Source organism: Lissotriton helveticus, chromosome 5_1, assembly GCF_964261635.1.
Source record: "Lissotriton helveticus chromosome 5_1, aLisHel1.1, whole genome shotgun sequence".
NCBI lineage: Eukaryota > Metazoa > Chordata > Amphibia > Caudata > Salamandridae > Lissotriton > Lissotriton helveticus.
Genome location: NC_136065.1, coordinates 1,800,444,561 through 1,800,466,373, shown reverse-complemented (window position 1 = coordinate 1,800,466,373; position 21,813 = coordinate 1,800,444,561). Strand labels below are relative to the sequence as shown.

Sequence of the window (21,813 nt, the reverse complement as noted above, 5' to 3'; positions counted from 1 at the left end):
TAGCAGAGCGCCTGTCGGCCCAACCCCACCCCGGAGAGAGTAAACCACTTCCCCCCCGAGGAACTCTGGTAGTAGGCGCGTGTGCCAGTCCCAATTCAAGCCGCTATTCCCGTGGCCCCGAATTATAGGTCCCTTAAGTCTATGGAAATGTGGGGATCAGCCCAAGAGCGCAGTAGTCATGGATGAGTGTGTCCGCACCCCAGATCAGTGAAAGGAGTCTTACCGCTGTGGACGCCAGCGCAGTTGTAGTCGAAGTGGCGTGGTCCCGCAGTTCGACACCTCACCACACTGCGTTGTCCTGGGGAGAATCCCAGCGAGGACTGTTGGATCTGGAGCGCCATGACCTTTGGCTCTGTTCGTCCCCTGCGGATTTCCCAGCTGCCGACCCCGGGGAAGGGGCTCCAGTTTCTCTCCAGGCGTCTTGATTCTGCGTTGCCGGTGCCTCCGGTGCCTGCCCATCGAGCCACTCCTGGATGCCTCCGGCGAAGTGAAGAATCGGGATTTGCCCCCAAATATTATCTTGAGTTTCGCAGGGAAGAACATCATGTATTTTATTCCTCGCTCTCTGAGTGCTGCCTTCACACCCATGAACGAGCGTCGTTCTTGCTGGACCTGCAATGTGAAGTCGGGAAAGAATCGGATGGTGGTCCCCTCGTACTGCAGGTCTCCTTGTTGTCTGGCCGCTTGAAGGATGGCATCCCGGTCTCGGTAGTTCAGGATTTTTGCAATAATCGTGCGCGGCGGGGCACCTGGCTTGGGCTTGGGGAGTAGGGCTCGGTGGGCCCGCTCGACGGTGAAAAACTTTGAAAGCCTCTTGGGCCGAAGGTGGTGCAGGATTAGGTCTTCCAGAAACAGCTCCGCACTATGCCCCTCTGAATCTTCCGGCACACCTACGACGCGTATGTTACTGCGCCTGGCCCTACCTTCCTGGTCCTCGAGTCTCAAAGCCATTAGGCGGTGTTGGTGGACAAGTTAGTTTACCCGCCCTTCCAATTGCTTCGAGGAGGCCTGGAGCGCCCCAATGGCAGTTTCGTTGGTCTTGGACCTTTCGGTGGTCTTACCAAGCAAGGTCAGTGCGCAGTAGATTCAATCGTAACCTTGTCCATTTTTGATTCAAGAGTGGTGCCGAGCGTTTGTATTGCGGCCATTATAGAGGTCAGTGAGGGCTCAGTTGTGACCGTGGTACTTTCCCCCTTCGCTCCCGACTGCGTGGGGCCGGTAGCCACCGCGTATTTGTCGAGCTTGTTCGTCTGGGTACAGCTAGATTTCTAATTAAATATCCAGTATCTACAAAATAAAAACTCTTACCTGACGCCGGGGGCCACCGCAGTTGACGCTGCTACCGCCGTTGAGGCTGCTGGGTCCCTGACGCTGCGAGGTGGAACTGCAGCTCCCAGCAGGCTTCACGAGGCCAGCCCACCTGTTTGCGGTCATCACGCGCCCGGAGGCGCTGCAAAAGGCGGAGGCTCTCACTGGAGAGCGGGGGCATTCAGAAAACTCTTACCTGACGCCGGGGGCCACCGCAGTTGACGCTGCTACCGCCGTTGAGGCTGCTGGGTCCCTGACGCTGCGAGGTGGAACTGCAGCTCCCAGCAGGCTTCACGAGGCCAGCCCACCTGTTTGCGGTCATCACGCGCCCGGAGGCGCTGCAAAAGGCGGAGGCTCTCTCCGCATCGCGGACGCGCGCGGGCGTCGCCGGGCTGAGCCCGGGCAGAGGGCGGGCCGTCTGTGGCCGTCCGGGGCAGGAGGAGGCAGGGCTGGGCCACCCCCCTTACATCCTCTGCAACGGGTCCAAGTTCTTGGTGCTTCACTGTGGGCCCGGAATCCAGCATGTCAACCCGTTCCGGTAAGGCCTTGAGGGGTGGTGGTGAAAGTGCCCCAGGGGGTGCCATGTTTGGTTCTATGGACAAATTCCTCACTAGGGTGGCGGCTGTTATTGACAATGAGATCGCCATATCAGAACGGCGCCTCTCTTTTGACTTCCCCCCTTCCAAAAGCCCTTCTTCGGCATCAGTGATGTCCTCATCAATCTCCATTTCCCCTGCACCATTGCTTGGGGATTTACCTGGGGATTCTCATATTGCACCACTAGAGGTTGGAACAGATGGGGTAGAAAGTTTGCTGATTGATTCTCACCTCGTCAGCCCTTGTACCGTGGTTGTAGAGTCCCGCCCCGACCTTTCCACAGCCGGTTCTCCTGGCATTCAGTCCCATTACTGCTCTGACGCTCCCACACCCGATCCACAACTTCCGCCCAAGACTCGATCTATCCAGGGGCCTATGAAAAGGAAAGGGAAAAGGGCGACCATCATTCGAAAGGGCTGTCACTCCACGCTTATTAAGCACGCCAGGTATCAGCCCCAGAGGGGCCCCACACTCCCAGGTGCTGGAGGATCTGCACCACCTAGGAACTCTAATGCCCCTCCAATCGTAGCTGACACAGTGCTACCTCCCCTGTTGGTCCCAGCAGTACCTGACCTAGCCAACGAGGGTCTCTTTTTGGAGCCGATCGAGAAACTGGTCAGGTCTCTTTTGGTACCACTTATTGACCAAGTCAAAAGTTTGGGGGACAGGCTTGACCGTTTTGAACAGGTTACCAGGGACAACTTCTTTTCCCTGAAAACCTTGTTCAAATTACAGCCGAAGTCCAGCGAGGACAGGACAGATAGGAACACTGGGAAAGAGGCTCTAGTGAGTCATCCTCCAGGAGAACAGTCGACACAGCCGCCCAAGCGACCAGCTCTTGGGAACGCTTCCTCGGCCGCCTTCCAGGATGGCTCGAGGCAGTCAAGGCCGAATGTCTCCACGCATGCTGCCCAGGTGCATGCCATTCCTCTCCCAGTTGTAACAACCCCTGTGCCTAACCTAGGTCAAAGGAAACATCAGAAGGGAGGGACGGGTCCAACTTCTCAACCTGGGGCCGCTTTACACGCCAAAACTGGTGGTGCAGCGACAACCGTTAAGGCTAAACCCACCACCCTTCCGCCCAATAACCCTTCTCCACCGGCTTTTTCGCAGAAACCTACACGAAAGTGTCCCCCAGTTAACCTCCCCCCTGAGTGCCACCCGTTTGTTGTCGTCCTCACTAAAGTCCCCCCTATTAGGAATACCCAGCAGGAAAATCATCAGGCGCTTAAGAACAAGGTCATCCATTGGCTGAAAATCAACAGGCCCCTCCCTTCGGGAGTGGATGGCATAATTCTTGGCGTACGCAGGGTGGGTTGGATCGGACACGGGAAAAAATCTCTTGAAGGGGATTGTGTGGTGGTTAATTTCCAAGACGCAAGAGTCGCCCATTTGATATGCTCCCAAGGGCGATCTACGGCTGGAATGGGTGTCGATGTAGTCGACTTAACATTCTTCTACCCACGGACTATCACGACCACTCCTACCATCCATCTTGGTCAACTCCCCTATAATAGTAGTCCTGGGGGTCAATGTTTTGTAGAAAACATCGTCCACTGTCATCCTTCCCCGGGAGTCTTCTCACAGCAGTTATATCCAGCCCCAGTGACACAGAATTGGGGCTCCTGGGGTTGCTGACTCTGTGACGCTCCCGGGGAGGCCCTTGTGGCTTTGAGCCCTGCTGCCGAGCCTACACCCCTCCTCAAAACCGGTAGCCCCTCGACTACATCACAAAGCCAGGCTACTGTCGAGTTTGAAAAAGAGCAAGGGGAGATTGGGGCACTTTCTGACCTTCTGGTTAGCCTCCCTGGTGTGGGTGTTGTGCACACGCTGCACCCTGTCGAGGACTGTAGCATTACGGCTGTGACGGACCCCCCGATTAGGGTTTTCAGCTGGAATGTGGCGGGCCTCGAGAGGAAGCTAGCGCTGCCGGACTGGAACGCGCTAGTGGAGCAACACTCCATATGCCTGTTCCAGGAAACCTGGAGTGGGGTGCCCCTGCACAAGGTAGGATATTCCACCCACTTTTTGCCAGCAGTTCTTAGTGCAACTGGTAGGGGCCGCCCTTCGGGTGGCCTCTTAATTTGGGTGGCTTCAGCACTTAACTGCAGGGTGGTGGAGCGGGATACCAAATGCCCGGATCTCCTCAACATATTGTTGAAAAATCCCCAGGGCCGAGTCATCCTAAATATTTTTAATATTTACGCCCGAGGCACAAAGGGGGGTAGAGAATCCCCAGTAATAGCCTGTCTAGAAGCCCAGCTTCGCTCGTCACTTCACAGGTCTTGTACCTTGTTGGCGGGCGATTTCAATTGTACCTTTGAGCCCCTGGACCTCGAAATTTTAACTGATCAAGAGGAACATGACATCAGGTGGGGGATTCCGTCCCTTGAACTCAGTCCCATTAAAAAGTGGACAGAAGTGGCCCTTCAGATCAACTCATTAGCTATGGAGTTTGGTCTGAGGGCTGCCAATGGCAGGACTAGGTCCAACAAAGCAGGGGCCCACACCTATAATAGGCCAGGGCATACGTCACGGATCGATTACTTTCTCCTTGACATGCACCTGTGGAGCATGGTGGAGGACATGGTGATTATACCATCTGTCGAGAGTGATCACAACCTCCTCTCTCTCACCTTGTCTCACAGGCGGCTAACTAGCACCGCGAGTATAACCTCTCGTAACCCTGCCCCGGACCTGTCAGTAGTCGCCAACTGTGGACGGCGGCTAAAGTGGGCGAAGTTGGCACTTTCAGAGGAGAAAACTTCTGCCATTAGGCAGCTTCTTGCCTCAGCCCTAGTTAATCTTGACCCCCAAGAGGATGGGTTGCTGGAGGTGGCCCCAAGGTTCTGTACCATAACCCAGGCTATTAGTGACCTCTTTGTAGTTCCAGCCAATACGAACAGAAGGAATCCAAGCTCACGAGCTAGACAGGGCTGGTACAATCAGAAGTGCAGGGAGGCGAAGTCACTTCTCATTGAAGCAGTCAAGTCCAAACTACCGTCCAAGACTAGAGTGGCCAGGAGACATTATGCGCTCTGCCAAAAATACGCTAAGATGGAGTGGGAGGATATCTTCTGGCAGGACCTCCTGGCTAACAGTCGTGGGAAAGACGCCAAAGGTTTTTGGGACTTGGTGGGCAATAGGAACCGTCCCGATGACACCCTGAGGACCTGTACTATCAATGCCCAGACATGGTTCTCCCACTTCCAAAAACTCTATTCTGCAGCCGAAGGCCGACTAAACGACCCCTTTAACCTCCCGCCCTTCACCCCAGTCCAAGACCTGGAATTTTTTTCTGTTTTGGATGTCACAAAGCAGATTAAAACCTTGGTACCATTAAAAGCAGCTGGTCCGGATGGCCTACCAGGTGATATCCTCCGAGCATATCCGGAAGAATGGGGGGTACTAATCTCCGCACTTCTCAATGCAATCGTTGTGGGAGGCCCTGTACCAGATTCCTGGAGAGGTGCGGAGGTGGTCCCCATCTACAAAAAGGGCAGCCGGGATCTACCCGGGAATTACAGGCCCATAAGCCTAATAGACTCGAGCCAGAAACTGGCGGGGAAAGCCATTTTGGGGAGGATCTCACAATGGGTGGACGATAACCACATCCTGTCCGATATGCAAGCCGGGTTCCGTCCAGGCACAGGAACCATCGAACAGGTTTTTAGGCTCCTGCTACTACACTGGAAGGTGGTGGAGCTGGGCAAAGGCAGTCTTTATCTGGCCTTTATTGACCTAAAGACTGCCTTTGACCTGGTTCCTAGGGAGGAACTTTGGAGGGTGCTTCACGGACTGGGGATGCCCCCGTATTTATTAAACCTCCTCATCAAACTGCACAATAACACCTATGCCCAGGTCAGATGGGGGCTGAACGGGGAAAAGACCGATAAGATCAGGGTCGAGAGGGGAGTAAGGCAGGGTTGTGTCCTGGCCCCCACCTTATTCTCCCTCTATATCAATGGAGTGGTAGATCACCTACTCGGCGAACCAGCAGACGCCCCCACTCTGGGAGGCGTAAAAATTCCAACCTTGCTGTTCGCCGACGACACCCTCCTCATCTCCAAACCCCCCCAAGGTCTCCAGACACTACTGAACCGCTTTCAGGACTTTTGCACCACTAAGGGACTTGTCATCAACGTGGAAAAAACCAAGTACCTAGTTATGCATCCACCACGCAAACTTGGCCGCCCTCCCATTCTGAACTCCATACCCCTTGAAAGAGTGGCAGAATTCGATTACTTGGGAATTCGACTTAACGACGCGATGAGCTGGACCGCCCACATCAATAAAATGACAATGGTCCACAAAAGGGTGGGGGGGCCCTCCTTAAGGAGTTCAACAACTCAACAAAACACTGTGTTGCCCCTCTACTAGACATATACAAAGCACGTGCGGTCCCTGCGTCACTTTATGGAGCCGAACTGTGGGGCCTGGGCAAAGTGGATTTACTGAGCAAGGCCGAAAACAAATTCATTAAAGATCTCCTTGCCATTCCTTCGAGTAGTCCGACTATCCCAGTGCTCATGGATACTGGCTGCAAAGCTATAAGGGATCAGGCCCGTCTTCGACCCCTCTTGCTCTGGGCTCGCCTGTGGAGGGTTCCTGAGCTAAAATCTTATGCCAATGGTCTAGCTGAGGTGATGCACTCCGACGGTTGGCATAGCATCAAATGGCTGAAGGACATTAAACATCTTTTAGGGGACCTAGGCCTGGACTCCTGCTGGCATAGCCACTCCGCTCCCCCGAAGGAGACCTTAAAAAAACTTTATTGGGAGTGGGTTGGTGTGAAGCGCATCAGTAGCCAGCAGCACTGCAAAACCACCGCAGCCTTTCTGCTGATAAAAGATGTCGTCACCTACGAGCCGTACATGGACATAATAACAATCGCCATGGATCGGTCCCTGTACATCAAATTCCGGTTAGGAACCCTACCCTTGGCCGACTTCTGCTCCAGGTGGAATAAACCCCAGTCCTCATCACGCTTTTGTGCTCTTTGTCCCGATAAACCAGAGACGGTGCCACATTTTCTTTTCGAATGCCCGGACTATGGTCGCCCCAGATCACGATGGCTTGGTCCTATCTGCAGAGAATTGGGTACCCGCCAGTACTCTGTTGCCCTCCGGATTCTTTTAACCAATACAGCCCCTCCCATTGTTTGTGCTGTTGCCAAGTTTTTAAAATGGGCTTGGTTGATTAGACATAGAAGACTGTCCATATCAATTTAATCCTCTTTTCAATTAATTTATGCTGATCTAATGTGTTTTATTCTTTCATCGAATGTACAGTCATACTTTTTTTTCGACATGCTGTTTTTATCTTTTGTACTGCTTTTATGATATATGCATATCGAAATAAAGTAATCAATCAATCAATCAAAGTATATACTTTAAAACAATAAAACAAATAATTATAAAAAACAATTTGAATAAAATATGTATTTTAACTTACAATACAATTTAAATAAATAACCTTTTTGATAACTATAACTGCTTATTATATTTAAAGAAAAAAAACTAGCTATCTGAACCTGTGTTTATTTGATTAAAATTCAATGACAATAAAAAATGTATAATTTCTAAGAAGAAAATGAAATACAAATGTATACATCTGAAAATATATACTATTTTCATTAAAACACTGCAATTAATTAAAATATGTACTCACTAAATCTACAAACATTTCAAAATTCTTTCATAAAGTACATAATGTACAGAATAATTGTAAAATTCAAACAGAAAAAGAAACCATCAAAGTTAAAATAAAGGCTGGCAGCTTACGATATTAATGTCAAAGACTGGATGCTGTGTAGGTCTAGCAAGTGTCCTTCTTGACTGACCAGGAAAAGGCAACTGAGCAAAGTAGCCACACAATAGTCAGAAGTGAAAAGTCTCAAGTGTCTTCTGAAGAGGGTCCAAGTTAGGAGGAAAAAATGACGAAGGATCATAGGCAATTTTGTCGTTCCTGATTGGAGATGAACAATTATGCAGAGATAATCAAGGCATTACCTTTCACTGAATAAGCGAAGAGAAAAGAGACTCACAATTTTGAAGAAGAAAATCTAAAGGGAACTCTGGATGAGATGAGCAGAAATTGGGGGCAAAAATGGCAACAAAAAGGTGATATGCATGATGAAAAACAAGGGAACTAATATGCTGTGACATATCCCTCACTAGTTAATTCCTCCTCTATATATGATTCAAACAAGACCTGGCAGTAAATGAAAGCACTCAACTTCATCTTGAACTCGGAACTTCAGGCGGTAATTTCTGGACAGACACTCATCTTAGAAACGGTGTTTCATAGAGCAAGTTTAATATTTTTCCTCTGACAAAAGACACAGCAGTCCAATTGCCGCCATTTGCAGCAATGGCTCCACTGCAGTCACAGAACGTTCCTTCGGATAACCACAAACACAGAATTACCAGGACAGTCTAGGTCCCAAGGAGGTATGGCCGTGCACCAAGTGTGGAATACAGAGACGGGCAGCCTGTCTGTGTGATATGCGCACCATTGTCTTCTCAATGCTGCCCACTTCAGTACGCTTTATTTGTGGATGTAACAGTATGCCCCCCTTCTGAAGCTCTACGTTTAGCAGGGTAATCCTGCACAAAATGATGAACCAACAAGAAAGTATAAACAAAAAAAGCACCTTCCAAAGAGGGCTCACTAGATCGATAATATTTCCAGAGAATTTGCCAGGGTTCCACAAAAGACGTAGATCAGCTCAGAATCTTAGCTGTCCCTGTGTCTCTCTGGACGTCTCTATAGCCTGAATACCTCACATAAGAAAGAAGGGGAAAAAAGGGACCAGAAGGAGAGCATACAGGAGCACTTGTTGTAAAGCTGTGCTGGGAAATCTACGGATGGACTGCTATCTGCCTGTGGACTTATAAACTGACATGCTCAGGAACAATATAAAGAGAAATCTGAATAGGTTCAAGAAATACTGAAAGGTCAATGGTCAGGTAATACCAAGAGATATCAGGTGTACCCACAATGTTTTTCAAAGGCTTACCGGGATCCACTGGCCGGATACCAGAGCCTTGGAGACCTTCCATTTTCACCCCTGGACTGAAATCCTGACAGTAACCCCTACACACACAATGAATCTCCCACAGCAGACTTTGTAGAACTATCTGGTTTAGTCAGGAAATAATTGTGAAACTGATAGACCAATATACACCACAGAAACTGGTTCTGAAGGTCTGTCAAAGACACCATACTTATTTCAGGCTACCAGCTATTGCAACTCTCCATATTATACCCTGGAACCTAAAATGGACTTCACTTCATATTTCTAACGACCTGTGCCTACTGATGATTAAGGATGTCGAGGCAAATCTCCTCCTCCATTCCCTACAGGTCCCTTCAGCCCCTGTAAGGATCACCAGACTTGTGAAGAAGATTCATGTGTGGGAGGAAAAGGAGGCATGAGAGAGAAATGGACAGAGTTGCTTCTGCAAGCTTACTGAAGGAAAGCCCAGCCTGTATGTTGGCAAATACTCAAGGTTAAACATCTTTCCCACCTTTGATGAGAAAGCACAATCAGTGGGGAAAGTACAATAGCGATACACAAGTGCCTTAACACAGATTCGGTATGACTTACCCAGTGCAGCGTACAGACAGACTACAACGAGTCTATAAAGGTACCTGAAATATTGCTCAAGAGCTGCAACAAGAAGGAATGTCAAGGCAGCACTAGTAAGACGAGGTCTGCAAGAAAGAAGACATAAACTAACAAACATAAGCATTGGGAAAACACAATGGAGCAGAAGAGCCAAGGACGGAGGGAACTGAGAATGGAAAAAACACACTCACTGCCTGGATCAAGGGAACCAAGAAGGGAGAAAACAAAAAAAAGGAGGGACGGGTTGATCAGGTGCAAACTCAAGTGAAATCGAGGGGGTTTTAACAAACTCTTTTGACAGACAGTTTATTTATGCATGTGTTAGGTTCCTACACAAATTAGTCTTCTTTTGATATGGAAAGGCAACTTTCTACAGCCAGCTCTAGTTTGGCTGGTGTAGTGCAATCTGTGTAGCATTGGAAGCACTTACTCTTTCTATGTCATTATTCTACACTGCCTTGACTTTCATCTTTTGCATGTCTTCTGTGTATTTTCTGTGCGACCATGTCTGATGACCTGACAGTACCCACTCCCTGATCCCCTTCCCTCTTGGATTTGGGATTAGAAAGCAACCTCTTTAGAAATGTAGTGACCGACGGCGACAATAGACAAAAGAGGCTGGTTCCCAGAAGGTATCTGACACCGCATACACCTTCCATGCAACCAAACATTGCAATTATTTCCTACTCCACCTAATGTCCAGGATAACTTCAACTTTTTACTCAAGGGGGTTCCAGCAACTAAGGTGGGAGGTAGAGTTAATGAGTGAGCAACATTGCTTTCTTGATTCGAGAGACAAGGAAAAGAGGGAAACCTGGGAAGGGTCCACGTATTCAGCTTCCAGGAATATAGAGGTAATCTGTGGAAAGCCATACCTTCTTGCCTATATTGAAATTCGGGCTTGGCTCCAATGGTGTTCTGAAAAAGTAATCTATATACCTGGCATGAACAAGTCTTAAATGGGTAAGGGAAGATTTTCCTATAGCACTAATGTCTAGGAGGGGCATTTGTACAGGGAAAAAAGTGGAGATAACAACAATAGAGGCCAAACAAGAGCGTGAAACCCCGAGAACAGAAAGAGGAATATTCTAAAGCAGTAAAAGTGTATTGTTGTGAAAGTACTGAATGATTTAAGAGGAAGCAGCGCAAATGTTGTTCAAAAGTTTCAGTAAACCTCACTGTTTGTCCATCTGTCTGTGGGTGGTAGCGGGTAGAGATGTAATGCATAACCCTTAACGTTTTTAACAAAGCCTTCCAAAATGTAGCTATAAACTGAGAGGCATATTATCAAGAAAGGCAATAAAATTATCGCCGCTTTAGCGGCAGGAAACTGCCGCTAAAGCGGCGATAATGGGCTTGATAATATGCCCTTGTGAATTCCCATAGCAGCCCAGGTTAACACCAGAACCTGTGCTGCTATGGGAATTCACAAGGACATATTATCAAGGCCATTATCGCCGCTTTAGCGGCAGTTTCCTGCCGCTAAAGCGGCGATCATTTTATCGCCTTTCTTGATAATATGCCCCTGAGTTCTGCTATCAGTGATGATGACTGATGGTAACCAACCAGACCACTTCTTTTAGGACGGTCGCTGCCAGGGTGGGGTCTTTAGGAATCTTCTCATGAAATAGTCTACCACTACCGACATATAAAAGTAAATCTGTGCTAAAGTCCATAGATATGTGTGACAATGGCTGTTGTGGCATAGTTAATGGCTGTAGTAACCCCACTGGCTTCTTTCACTGGAATCTTAGCGTGACTTGAGCTTAAACTGAACATTATTGTACATACTGGACAAGTTCCATTCTCATTTTCGGCTACCAATACTTATCAACAAGTCTCTTTTCTGGCTCATTCCTGGATGTTACACTATTGGGGAATCATGGCCCAATTTCAGGAAAAACACTCTGTTGTTGTACCATAGGAGTTCCTTATTGTGTCTTTTTTGTTGGGGACTTTCTGCTATCTATTCTTTCTGATTGACTGCTTTACATTCTGTAGGGAGCATTCACATTACTCGTATACATCTTTTCAAAGTGATGAAATAGGTGGTGGATTATTGTGAGTTTTCAGTTTGTTAATTTGACAAGATAAATCATCTACTTCGCCATGTCTAGTTCTGGAACATTATGAAATAGAATAGTGGAACCTACGCAAAAAGAGAAATGTGTGGGTTCATACAAGTCATGGATTTCAGATATCCCATGTTCTTATTGTCCATCCAAATGGAAATACAACTTTAATCCCATTCCAAATAAGATCTTCAAAACCCCAATGCCTCCTTGATAGCCAAGAGTCCTCTATCACAGATAGTGCAATTTATTTTTGCAGAATTCACAATTTTGGAAAAAGACATACTCCTCCCATTTGAGGATCCTTTTGAGAAAGCAAGCCCATTATAGCGAATAAGGAAGTGCCTCTTTCTATAATGAAAGCAAGAGCACAGTAGTGATTATTCAATATAGGTGCTAAAGTAAAGACATGCTTTAACTTTTGGAAGGCAGCTTTCTGTTCAACCTTCCCTTCATTGAGTAAAACTGACCACCTTTTTGAGTCAAACAAGCGATTAGATGTACAATGTCTGAGAAGTCTTTGATTAAATGAAAATACACTTTGGTAAAATCTCTTCACTGTTCCTGGTGTGAACTAGTCCTGTAATCCTTTACATTCTCCTGATCCATATCTAGCCACTTTACAGACCTCAAAGATAAATATTTCCAGTTTTGCAATAAAAGGAATTGTTCTTTTAAAAGCCTTTGTGCTTCTACGTGTTTTCTGATGTTATTATAGAGTTTCCACAAAAATTAGTACATGCTAAAATACACTTTGATAGGTGTCCATTATTTCCCTAAAAATGTCTTTCATGAAGTGCTCAAATTTTCATATTTGTCTCCCTGGTTGTCTCTTCCCAAAATATAGACTTCTCTGCGATCTAATTTTGAAAACACTTTGGCAGACTGACTTGAACCTAGCAAAACTGAGATAAGTGATGGAGGAGATCAGTTTCGGACCATGATGTCATTCAGATTGGTCCCTATGGCCTATAAAGGAAACATATTCTCTTCTTGGTTTTGGTATAAAGAATATAGGAAATCTTCCAGAGACTTAAAGTGTAGAATTAAACCTTAACGTAGATCTGGAGCAAAGCATCTTCTTCAACAGTTGATAGATAGATTATCCCTGAATAAATCTCTGCTCCTGAGATGAGGGCAATTGGGCAGTTATTTGAGGGCAATAAGGTAGTTATAGCAGTCATAAGAGTGATGAGGAGGCAATTGGTGGCACCTCCTGAAACTTCTTATAAGCTTCCGGAACAAGCAGTTGACACATATCTTGCTGAATTGCACTTTACGTTAAAGAAAGAGTACAGCTCCTACCTTGCTGGGGAAAGCATGTTTAAGTATGATTGGCAGAGGAAAAAGTGACGACCTGTTCTTTCTAATTAATGTTTTGTATATGTTTGAAGCCAATGGGTTCCCAAGACTACAGTGAAATAGTTTTAATAAGGCCAAACCATATGGTTTAGACATATCTATTCTTTTACATCATTTTTTACATGATATGTCCTAGCATACTTCTCTCAAAGCAAGATCTGACCATAAAAAGTAGGCAATAGCTTTGCCTCTATCTTTTGGTTGATCTAGCAGGCTATGGTATTCTCGGTTCACAAAGCAGCCATAAGTCTCAAAATCAACTCATGTTTTATATAGTTACGGGTCCTTAGGCTTTGATAAATTTCACTAGATGTTGCAAATGATGTTGCAAATGTTCTTTTCTAGGTGTTTCACCAATTTGAGACAAACCTTTGAATTGAAACTATACTCAACTGCTGAGTCCGGGATTTCAAGCAATTGATTTTACAAGCTAACACCAAACTGGAAATATAAATATTTTAAACATAAAATGAAAACAATTCCGTGAACGCATATATAATTTATTTCCTAAGAGAATCATCAGCACAAGAACTGCATCGCCCATATGGCACATGATCTACTGCAATATTGATGAAATCAATCACTTGAATCCAAAATAAGTTTGCTGAATGACCAAAACAATGTCATATATTGAATGTTATTTAACTGAAACCATGCTACTATTTTTACATTAAAAGTACTGAAACCACACAAAATATTGCTACTTGAACTATGACCTAAACCAGATGTGAGATTCAGATAAAAACAAATGTTTTGTTTTCCCTACTCTTCTATATATAGCATGATAATCACTTGTGATGGTACCTAGGCACTATGCAGGTTGGTAGGCAGAGGTACCCCTGGAGATTGTTCTTCATTTCTTCAGCTTCTTGTGAATCTCAAGAAGTGATAAGGAGACTCTGATGTACAGTGGGAGGTCGTTCGATGATTAGCGGGAGATGTATGAGAAGGCACAACCTACTGCTCTGCTGCATATGTGCTAGTGAGAGTCCAGCTGAGTGGAGGTGTCTGGAGGCTTGGTTAAGACAGAAACACCGACTCAACATATCAAAGTGAATAGTGAGGGAAGCTGGATCAAGACAAAGACAGTGGGAATTAAACATATGACATATGAAAAGTAGGACAAGTACAAGATAAAACCATGAAACTCGCAATCAGCAAGCGGTGCCTTGCAGATGCACAATTCTGTAACAATCTGTGCTTGAGGGTCATTTGTGATAGGTCCGTAGTTACAGACCAATGTACATGAACGATTTTGCCACTGTAATAATGTGATCACCAAGATCACACATCTGTCTTTAGCGTCAACCTGATACTTGGCTAACCGCTCATTTTGTAACCCTCGAATCAATATTGCTCTACCAAATACTACATCTTGACTCCAACCATATTTCTGTTTCCAGTTGACATTAGGGGGCCGATTCTGATCCTGGATTTTTATTTTCCATACAAATAGAATTTGTATTTTTTTTCCATACAAATTGTAAAAGTCCCTTCCAACCCGTGTAGTACGATTCGTACGGGAAAAATACATACAGATCGGCCCGATCCTTACAAATCGGATCAGGAAAAGCTGTACGACACGGAATTGTAAAAAAGACCATACAATTTGTAAAAAGGCTGTCCAACCCGTCAACTATGATTCGTACCGGGTTGTCAGCATACGATTTGTATGGAAAATGGCCTGTATATAGGGAATGACTCGTACCGGGCAACGAAGCGAACCCCTATACGCCTCGTACCCTGGTATGACTCGTTCTGGGGGTATGACTCATACCGGGGTACGGGTCGTATAGGGGTATGAGGCGTACAGGGGTCCCCCCACATGCGAGGCGTGTGTATGGTGCGTACCCCAACATCTTGCATGTACGCACCGTACGTACGCGAGTTTGGGATACGGTGCGTACATACATGGATTTGGGGTACGGTGCGTACATACGCAATTTTGGGGTACATACGCGATTTTGGGGTACGGTGCGTACGGACGCGATTTTGGGGTACGGTACGTACCCCACTTTCCGTGTCATCCGTATGCACCGTACATACGCACTGTACCCCTGTATTCATGGGGTGTACGACGCGTACATGAGGGGGTCTGTCTCGTACTGTTTTCGTGGGCGTACATGGTTTTTCCGGCACTTTTTGGCTCTTGTAAAAAAAGAGCCGTACGGAGTGCCGTTTGTACGAACCGTACTTGCCGGGTTGTAAACTGCTGCCGGGAATACATGGGAACGTCGTGTACAGAGCAATCGGAATCGGAATCGATTGTATATACGAGTTGTATGGTCTTTTTTTACAATTTGTATGGAGTGCGTCTATTAGTACGGATCGTACTTCCTAGGTTGTAGGGGCCTCCTTACAAGTACGAGTTGTATGGGGAAAACGCTCCACGATTTGTACAGCGTTTTTCCAGGATCGGAATCGGCCCCTAGGTGTTTTTTATTGGGTTAAATGTGTTATTTGCATTATTATGATCTGTGCCTGTGTGTCTTGCAAATAGGAAAATATAGTACTTGAATTCAGAGGGTTGTTTAAACCATTAACATTAATGTGTTATTATTTTAAGCATTCATTAATAACATCCAAGTATAATAAGCTTATTCTCTCCACGCGTTTTTCTTCCTTTGCTTCCAACCTCTGTCCTTTCAGCCCTTCTACACCTCACACACCATTAATTCCAGTGATGCTGGCTGATGCCGAAACTTGACCAGGCTCAGCTCAATCCCTTTGAAGTTTACAGCTCTGAACTTCAAATCTGTCAGAGCCATAATTATAGCAGAAATGTCAATTTTTCCATTTCAAATTGTGAAGATTTCATTCCCCTCAAACCGGTTGCAGTGCCAAAAGAATTAGGAAATACAGAAAAATCCAGCAGATTAGATTAGATCAAAATGCTCTTCTCTAATGTATAGTTCTGAAAGAACACTATAATAGTGCAGAGGACGAGGAGGAGTGCTCCACAACCTCTGATTCAATGTGCCGCTCCGCATGCTGCTGCAGATCAGCAGCTTACTTCTGTGTCTGCCTGAAGCCCCAATTCAATATCTCTCTGCTATTTCCATTCAACTGTGTTCTGTGCATTTGTATTGTGTATTTTTCAACTGTTTTACTTTGTGCTGCAACTATTTGACAATTTAGCTGGTTTTCTCCCACTATGTGCCCTCCCACCTCCTGCTAACAGCCACGGCCGGCAGTGGGAGGAAATGCAGGGCGGTGACGTGGGGAGGGGGAGGGTGGGGGGTAGTAATGTATGGATTACGGAGTTTTACAGGTAAGTAAACATTTAAATAAATAAAACGAATTTCCTTGAGTACACTGCATCCCAAAATACGATGCAGTGCGCGCAACAAAATTCGTCTTATTTATTTAAATGATTACTTACCTGTAAAACTACGTAATCCATACATCACTACCCCCCACCCTGCCCCTCCCCCTCCCCACATCACCGCCCTGCATTTCCTCCCACTGCCCGCCGCGGCTGCCTGCTAACCCCTCCCACCTCCAATGACTACATATAAAGTCTGCAGCATGGACCCGCCACTGGCACACCTTAGGCGGCGCTAAAGGCAAACCTGTCTAAACTGCCATAGACCCTGAGCCCTGAACCCTGAGTGTATCAACAACTGCTGCAGCACATCTCCATGCACCAGCAGAGGACCATTCCTGTGCCAGCACTGTCGCTTCACCTGCAACACCAAAGCAGTCAACAACGCCAAAGACACAGAAAACGCGACTGCATCCACCACGTCGATTGAGACCGCCAAGACACAACTCCAATGCATTCTACTCAATCACTCCGCAAGCATGCCATGGAGATCTGGAGCACAATCTCTTCCTTCACCCCGGATGTCATCTTCCTCACAGAGACGTGACTCAAGCCCGCCTCTGCACTGTACAATGCCATCACCACCCCGAAGGCTACAAGATAACACATCAGGAACGTACCAACAAATGAGGAGGTTGAATCGCCATCATCTGTAGCACATCCTTGCCAGACAACTCGACCCTGATAATGGAGCATCTCAACTTCCAATTCCACACATATGAAAAAAACACCATCAGAGGCACCCTCACCTACAGACAACGCCCCAGCTTTTGCAACGCCATCTCTGACCTCATTACCTTGATTGCCATCAACTCCAAACACTACATTTTCTAGGAGATTTTAATTTTCACATTGACGACCTTATCGACACTAACACAACTGCCCTCCTGGAAAGCCTGAGCAACATCGGCCTCAAGCAACCTGTCACTGACCACACCCACATCGCAGGGTACACACTCAACCCCATTTTTACATCCAGTAATAGAGTCAAGTACAACCACGTCTCACGGATCACCTGGACTGACCACTACAGCATCCACTTCACCATCTCAGGACCTACCAACACCGGCCCCATGCCCCCCACCTCCTCACGCAGAACCTGGTAAAAGATATCAGAAGGCCAGTGGAACAACACTCTCAACTCCCAGACACAACATCCAACCGAGACCTGGCAGCAAAGAACTCCCAGTGGATCACAGATGGGCTGATACAATCATCCCCGTCAGCCAGCCAAATCCAAAGGACCCGCCAGAAGAGTCCGCTGGTTCACCGCAGAGCTGAAATCCACCAAATTTTGCTGCCAGTAACTAGAAAGGAAGTGGCGCAACTGCAAAGAGACAAAAGATCATACCACCTTCAAGACGGCACTCAACCGTTACCACCGGCTCCTGAAAGAAACAAAGACGAACACCCTAGCAGACATCGTCAAAGCCAGCACAAACCACAGCAAAGAGATGTTTGCCATCGTAAAGGAGTTCTCCTACCATGCAGCTGCAGACAACGACATCACCCTCTACCAACCGTACTTCTTCCACGACAAGATCTGTCATCTACGAAAACGTTAAACCTCAACCTTCCCCACCAACAGCATCATCCTGCTCACACCCATGAATGCTAGCGCTGAACACCTGCTCACGGATTGTTATGAAAATATAGCCTACCACAAATACACTTACTAGCTCTTCATAAATCCACTTAAAAGTATCATATTGAGGATCCAGACTGGGGATTTAGGCTGTGTGAGGTAACAGCTAAATAGTGCTCTTTTATGGGTCATTTATCACCACTTTTAGATCGAGCATACATTGAGCTACATATACTCGCAGGGTATTTTTGCGAAGTGCATACCTGTCTCTCCTTGTGAAACTGAATAAAGTGAAGGATGAGATTATAAAGCAAGGTATATTGGCACAGTTTCCTGGGAGGGTGGAAAAAGATAGGTAGAAATATTAGCTATCTTTACATACTAAATTTGTTTGGTGGATTTGGATTCAGAGACATCTGATGGTGTGGTTTTTGGGACATGCTGCGTTGGTGATGTGGAAGCATTCTCCTGCTTTTTCTCTCCTCCAGCCAATGACGAGGCGTTGGGGGATCTCTGTTCTTGATCAGATGAATTCACCTGCTAGTGGAGTAAAATACAAGGCCAGAACATTATTTATCACATGTCTAGATTCTGTTGTGCACAGAACAGTTAGGAATTGTGAAAGGAATATTAGGTGACATTGTACAATTGTTTTTTAATTTAAAAAAGCAAATGCATTAAACTGGTTAATTAAGGACAGGAAACAGAGATGGAGTCATGAAACTAACACTGACCAATTGGCATGATTGTTTCTAGCATGTGCACAGGAGCACTGGTGATGACAGTGCTGAGAATGGCCAATACAAGCAAATAAGCTTATTAGGTACTGCCAATACTACCTAATGAAACTACAATAGAAAACCTACACATAGTGCAGGAATGAGACTGATCAATGAACCTGACCATGCACATAGGGAATACTTCTAAAACTGATCAATGGACCTGAGCCACTAGAAAAGGGAGCATTGTAGTGTTTATCAACACAATCCAAGACTGAATCCTTCAAGTATTCATTTGTTTATGCCATTCCCTTTCAGAACATCAGATAACATATTACTATTTATGTACATTTCTCTGCATATGTATTGCTATATAAAGCAGCTTAAACTCCCTGAATGATTGTTTTTAGTTTACCTGGGTGTTTATTTCTTCAGTGACTGGCCCTGCCATTCTTTCTTCTGCAGAGTGAGCTGTTATGTCTTAAGAGAAAGAAAGGTATATCATTTACATGTTGTTACATTTCTATGATTTTCTTACACTGATCACTGAGACCTGCACCAGCATCCAAAATAAAAAAAAGTAAGCCCTTCTCTTGGCATACAATCTATTCTATAATATTAAACATAATATTACATTTCATAATATTGCATTTCAATACCAGTACAGAGCACCGAATATACACAAGTAAACATGCCTGTGTCACGACCAGCTGCCCTCTTGCGATCCTAACCGCAGTGCTGTCAGACTCCACTGAAGGGTTCATGGGGCAAGCAGAAGCTACTTGGCCTCAACCATGTTGTCAGACCCTGTCCAGGAGTTCACAGGCCAGACAGAAGTTACAGGACCTTAACCATTGAGCTTGAGGTCGTTTGCCTCTGATGTCAGTGGCCTGTACTTCTACAGCTCTCTAAAAACTGGGACAAGGAAAGCGCACTCTGCACCTGGCTCTCAGGGTAGGGACAGCGAATAGTTACAGGCTTCTTAGGGAGATAGTGTGGTAGTGCTCGAGCTCTGTACTCCAGAATCAATAAACAGACAACATAATATTAATGTCCAGCCCAGTGCTGATCTTTAAAAGTAAGAAAATACTTTAATCACAGAGTTGCACTAAATTTTACATTATTCAACTATCAAACAAGTCAGGGTTTGATGTGTGATCCCCATGAAGGCCCAAAAGCCTCCGCAACCCCTCAACTACTCTCTTCTGGGTGGTCCCCACTAACTCGAGTTCCCTTCTCATTGTGAAATTTGATACAGAGTGAATCAGTCTCTGGCACAGTTTGCATGTGCCCATAGGCACATGCACTCCTTTTACATTTTGTCTTACCCCTCTTTGGGATGGGTGACGGTTAATTAATCCTTGCTCGCTGCCTTGTACTGTGAGCGGTCATTCTGTACGCGGCAGGGGTCGTGGTGAGTCTGCAAGGCTGCTAGAGTGTTGGAGCTTTCCGCAGGCCGCGTGTAGAAGCATGCTCATCCAGCCTTCATCTGTGAAGTTGCTGTGCTAGGATCTATGCAGGTGTAAGCACCAGCCTGGCTACAGTGGTCTTCATCCGGTGCGCTGAGGCTGGGCTCGAGCAGGTACTCCAAAGGGTGCAAAATAACAATGGATTGGAATGCGACCTGCGTAATTACCAGTGGCTGAGATCAATTCAAGCATTCGATTCATCACTTTTTGCTATACTTTGATGTGTCGCCCTACGTGGGACGGATATGCCCAGACGTGGGCCCCGTTGCAGACTGTGTCACTAGAACCCGGTTGATGAGCACATAACTAGGGCGAAACTGGTTCTGGCTTGCTTGTGTTCCAGTTCAGGGAGGACCTGGCTTGACAGTTCGGAATGGACAGTTCCTACTGGAGCAGGGTCAAGACTGATTTGCATATAGCATGGTCCAAACTGAGGTGGCAAGGTGTGCAAAATAATGGTGGGTTGGGATGCACCCCAGTAATTACCAGTGGCTGAGATTAATTCAAGCAGTCAATCCATCACTTGTTTGTATACTTTAATGTGTTGCCCTAAGTGTGCTGGGTATACCCAGACATGGGTCCTGTGCACACTATGTCACTGGAACCAAGCTGTACCTGGCTGATGAGCCCATAACTAGGGCAAAACTGGTCCTGGGTTGCTTGTGTTCCACTTCAAGCAGGACCTGGCTTGGCAGTTCGGGGTTGGCTGTTCCCATTAAAGCAGGGTCAAGACTGATTTGCATATATCTGGGACCAAACTGAGTTGGCCTGCTGTGCAAAATAACAATGGACTGGGATGTGGCCCGAGTAATAACAAGTGGCTGAGAGTAACTCAAGCATGCCATCCATCACTTTATATGCTGATGTATACCATGCACAGCACATTTCCAGCCCAAGTGCATAGACCCACTTCACTGTAATTCAATGTAGTTCTACAGCACCTTGTCCTACTGTACTGTAACCAACAGAGCTCTTCCAACCTACCTCAATCCAGACCTGTAGAACCTTCTACTACAGTAATGGTGTTAACATGGTTCTTCCAAAGCACCTCAATATCAACCTGCAGTACATTCTGCTGTGGTACAGAGACCCATACAGCACATTCAGCTTTTTCAATTCACCTTTAACCAGATCTGCTGCAACCCCTAATTCCTTAGACCGCACTTAATTTTTTTTTAACATACCTCCTTCCAGAACCTGCCAAAGTAATATATATGCCCCACCCTGTTGTTCTCATGCACCTTTTTTTAATTTTTTTTATTTATTGAAGTTTTGTATAGTGCTGGCTGGATCCGAGGGTATCAGAGCGCTTCACAGCAAATACCAACATACAATAAAGGAAAATGAGGACATAGAACAAGAGCAAGGAGGACAGGCAGGTCATAAAGTCAGTACAACAACATCTTGAGCGCAATATGGGACGGAGATCAGGAGCGAATCATCCAGCTCTGGGTTCAAAGAGATGGCGGCCTTTCGCAGTCAGGCGTGGGGTTCTCACTGCGAACCAGAGCGCTCTAGGAAGAGGGCTTTGATAAGCGTCTTGAATTGCGGGAAGGAGGCTGTCATTCTGATGTGGAGGGGATTGAGTTCCAGATCCTAGGGGCATTGCCGCAAAGGATTTATTCGCAGTTTTGTGCTTCTGTGATTTCAGAGGGATGAGTAGGAGTGTGTTGTAGCCAGGTATTCTGGTGTGCCTGTATGCAGGGCTTTATGTGTGAGGCAAACCGTGCGGAAGCTGGCTCG

The 21,813-nt window shown here is 46.2% G+C and overlaps 1 protein-coding gene across 1 annotated transcript in view; it reads right to left on the bottom strand.

Moving 5' to 3' along the window:
* Positions 1-21,813, bottom strand: part of LOC144752809 (uncharacterized) — a 489,465-nt gene that overhangs the window by 53,776 nt on the left and 413,876 nt on the right. The window contains exons 6-7 of the mRNA XM_078640658.1: positions 19,017-19,081; positions 18,265-18,422 (exon numbers count right to left, since the gene is read on the bottom strand). Of these exons, the coding sequence (XP_078496784.1) occupies positions 18,265-18,422; positions 19,017-19,081 (223 nt within the window). The remainder of the gene's footprint in view (positions 1-18,264; positions 18,423-19,016; positions 19,082-21,813) is intronic.